The sequence below is a fragment of the Vigna radiata genome, chromosome 6 (assembly GCF_000741045.1).
Source record: "Vigna radiata var. radiata cultivar VC1973A chromosome 6, Vradiata_ver6, whole genome shotgun sequence".
Lineage (NCBI taxonomy): Eukaryota > Viridiplantae > Streptophyta > Magnoliopsida > Fabales > Fabaceae > Vigna > Vigna radiata.
In genome coordinates this window covers 34,506,308-34,510,513 of record NC_028356.1, presented here as the reverse complement: position 1 = coordinate 34,510,513, position 4,206 = coordinate 34,506,308, and the positions used below count along the sequence as shown (strand labels likewise).

The 4,206-nt window shown below is 36.7% G+C and overlaps 1 protein-coding gene across 1 annotated transcript; it reads left to right on the top strand.

Annotated features, from left to right (window-relative positions):
- The first annotated feature begins 1,609 nt into the window (after positions 1–1,609).
- LOC106762946 (U-box domain-containing protein 4-like) lies at positions 1,610–3,995 on the top strand. Its single transcript, XM_014647077.2, has 2 exons — positions 1,610–2,856; positions 3,281–3,995. The coding sequence occupies exons 1-2, from the start codon at positions 1,879–1,881 to the stop codon at positions 3,356–3,358; spliced, it is 1,056 nt and encodes a 351-aa protein (XP_014502563.1). The 5' UTR covers positions 1,610–1,878; the 3' UTR covers positions 3,359–3,995.
- The last annotated feature ends 211 nt before the right edge of the window (positions 3,996–4,206 follow it).

Below are 4,206 nucleotides of genomic sequence, written 5' to 3'. Positions count from 1 at the left end.
TGTTCTACCAAAAGTGAGTAATTTCATGAGGAAAATGATCTAAAAACATGCTACCAACAAGAGAAAAATTGTATAAGAGAGATTTATTACATAATTTATCCAACCTTAGGTGTCATTTTTTCCAATCTGATTTAGAAACTATAAAGCACGTTATTTTCTCACCATGTAAGGAAGAAGGTATGGACAAAGTGGTATAGATGGGTTCAACTGAATATGGTATTACCACATTCTGCAAATGGTAGCACATGGAGGGAACAAATACCATGGTGTTCAAATGACATGGAGCATTTTGAGAAAAAATAATCACTGTAATTTTAAAATAAATATATTCAATAAAAAAAATATGTGCTACAACAAGTCAGTTGTTTGCCAGTGAAACACCATGGGTCTAAATACATCATAATAAATGATACTTAGACAATATTCTTTTGACAATATTTGAATATCATTTACGTATCATTCTGTTATTGGTCTAAAATTACTTTTAAATCAATAATAATAATCATAAACATCACTATGGATCAATCACAGAATGATACATAGATAATATTTAAATGTTGTTGTCTAAATATCATTATCTTAATATTAGTTTTGTTTGTTGTATAAGATTTTTATATCTCATATATCAATTATTTTTATGGGTGATGGTTGCTGACAAAAGGAATGTAGAACCACATTTTAAGAATAAAATTATGCAAATAAAATAATTATCAACTTAATGATAAAAATTATTATGATAAATGAAAATACTTTAGAAAAAAATTATTACTATTATTTTAAAAATTTAAGATTACGGCAATTATTATTTCTTCAACTTGTCTTGTTAGTACTGATTGAATAATCAGCAAATACGAGATCTCGTTAAAAACTGTTAGGTAAATCAAATTTGCTTGTCGAATTTTCTTTTTAGATTTTTAAAAAAACTATATTTTGACATAGATCGTTTTAACAATATTTAATATTTATATATATATATATATATATATATATATATATATATATTACTTTTTTACTCAATCATTATTTATTTATTTATTATTCTGTTAACGTATTCAAAACTTATTTATTTTTTATTATTTATGTATCATTTGTTAACGTATTCTAAATTTATTTATTTTTTATTATTTGTTAACGTATTTTAAATTTAATAAGAAAATGTGTGTCAGAATATTTTCAAAAAATTTAAATTAATATATTATTGTCCTTGGTTTTAAGATTACATTAAAATTAATCAATATAATAATATTTTAAATCTTAGGTCGTTAATGGCATTTAAAAAGTCTCATTTTAACTTAAAAGTTGGTTATAAACATTTATAAAAGTTTTATTTTTATTTTAAATAATAAAAAGAATTATCTCATCAGAATGTAGAAAAATATTATTGAAATAGAATTATAAAAAATGTGATTAAAGTAGATTTTTTTATTGTTGAAAATATGTTGAATAATAAAATAATTTTTTTATTAAACTTTATTTTAGAAAATGCCTTGGAAATGAGACACTTTTCGATGAATTTAATTGTTTTAAATTTGTACTTTTTTTTTCATTAATTACTTACAAAAAACTGAGCAGAATAAGAACAGGGTTCATCGAGAAACGATGTTGGTACGCACGCACGCGTTTAAAGGAGCAGTCCCGGCACGTGCCTGAGAGATTGGAATTTGGTAAAATCAATCTTCATATGTGCACGTGTCATTCGCAGAGGGCATGGTTGGGATACACATGTAAAAATGTTATCCCACTCGCACTGCCCATTCATAAATCTTCGCTTTTCGCAACTCCCTCACCAGCCTCCTTTCTCTCCTTCACATTAATCTTGCTCCGAACCTCACATCCAAACCCCAAAACGAACCTCCGCTTCGGACCCTAATCCCTATCATGGGAACCGAGAGTTACACTTACCTAGGACGCAATTTCAGCCAACTCAGCATCAACGACGCTTCCTCTTCCTCCGCCTTCAGCGACTGCAACAGTGACAGATCTGGCGAATTCGCCACCGCTTCTTCGCAAACGCGCCGCTTCCTCATCACCTGCGCCACCGAAAACTCCGACGATTTGATCCGTCAACTCGTCGCCGATCTCCACTCCGCCTCACTCGACGATCAGAAACAAGCCGCCATGGAAATCAGATTGCTAGCCAAAAACAAGCCGGAGAATCGACTCAAAATCGCCAAAGCAGGCGCAATCAAACCGCTGATTTCACTCATTTCTTCAACGGACCTCCAGCTCCAGGAATACGGCGTCACCGCGATTTTGAATCTCTCGCTCTGCGACGAGAACAAGGAGGCCATCGCCTCCGCAGGCGCGATTAAGCCGCTGGTTCGCGCGCTGAGCACGGGAACCGCGACGGCAAAGGAGAACGCAGCGTGCGCGCTGCTGCGGCTGTCGCAGGTGGAGGAGAACAAGGCGGCGATTGGGCGGTCCGGCGCGATTCCGCCGCTGGTGAGCCTTCTGGCGAGCGGCGGGTTCCGCGCGAAGAAGGACGCGTCGACGGCGCTGTACTCGCTGTGCACGGTGAAGGAGAACAAGCTCAGGGCGGTGAAGGCGGGGATCATGAAGGTGCTGGTGGAGCTGATGGCGGACTTCGAGTCGAACATGGTGGACAAGTCGGCGTACGTGGTGAGCGTGCTGGTGTCAGTGCCGGAGGCGAGGGCGGCGCTGGTGGAGGAAGGCGGCGTGCCGGTGCTGGTTGAGATCGTTGAGGTGGGAACGCAGCGGCAGAAGGAAATCGCGGTTGTTATTCTGTTGCAGGTGTGTGAAGATAGCGTGGCGTATCGCTCTAGGGTGGCTCGCGAAGGTGCGATTCCTCCTTTGGTGGCTTTGTCTCAGTCCGGCACCAATCGCGCCAGGCAAAAGGTATAATTCCATTCCCTTGGCTTCAACATTTCCACTACTCTCTGCAAACTTCCTAGCTGACGTGGCTCTACATTAAAATTAAATGATAATTGTTGAAGGACGAAACAGCAATAGGGTAAAAAAATGTTTTTACTATTATTATTTGTTTGCCTAACAAATTATATGAATATGAGTTATCCTTTAGAATTAGAATAACTTGTAACATGTAGTGCCACATCAGCCTCGTTGCACAGTGGATCTCCACTGTGCAAATAAATTTCTGTTAGTGAGCATCGACTCAGTTATTCCCATTGCAGCGTTTATGCCAATTTTTCATTGGTTGGGTTTTGGAATATTTTAATTACGAAGCTCGTTTCAGTGCTGACATTAATTTTTTGTTATTATTGTTGGATTTATTTGTTTTTGTTTATGGGTTGGTATGTAGTCGGAGAAATTAATTGAGCTTCTGCGGCAACCAAGATCCAGCAACGGCGGCGGTCTTGCGTCAGAAGTGGCGGTGTAAACAAACACCACAAGTAAAATTGTGAATTGGTTAAAACACAAGGTGCGTCCTTCCAGGAGAGACGGAGAGTTAATTAAACTCTGTAAATATCTTCGAGAAGCTTTGTAAAGTTTGTGGCACAAATGATACGAGTTTGAGGTTGGTTTGGTTTTCGGGCCATTGGTTCTTTTTCTTTTTCTTTTTTTCTTCTCGTCATTATTTATATTTTGTTGCTGTGAAGGTGAGGGCTGATGCCATAGCTTTTGAGCCCGTCAACTATTTATGTAATTATTGGCGTTATAAGTGTGGTACTAGTTTATTTGGCCTTAAAATTAGAAGGATTTAGTGAGATAAGAAAAGGAACATAGTTCTGAAAAGAACAGAGTTCTTCAGCGAAAAGTAACCAATGGTATTTTGTTGTTGTACTGGGATTAGGTAGGATGAGAGATAAAGCATAGAAAAAAGAGAATAAATAAAATGAAAAAATGTGTTAAAAAAAGTGAATGGATGTAATTAAAATATTGGAAAAAATCAAAATAAGTTCTTTCAAGTGCGTGTACATCTGGAATAGGGATGAATTGGTGGAGATTTTTTCGGTGGATTTTTATTTTTATTATTTTTATTAAAAATTGGAATAATGGAAAGATGTTTGAAGTAGGAGTTAGGACTTTTGGAGAGGGGAGTCGTAAGCAGGTTTCATTATTATTATTATTTAATTTCCTTTTTCTGCAGAAATGAAAGTGCATAAAGTAGAACAGAAGTGGCACGGAAATGACACGTGTACTGTATTCCGTTAAAGATTAGCAGTTAACCGTTCGGTCCCATTATGGATTAGGATGGCTGTCTGGACTGTGGGTCCTTTGTTGACG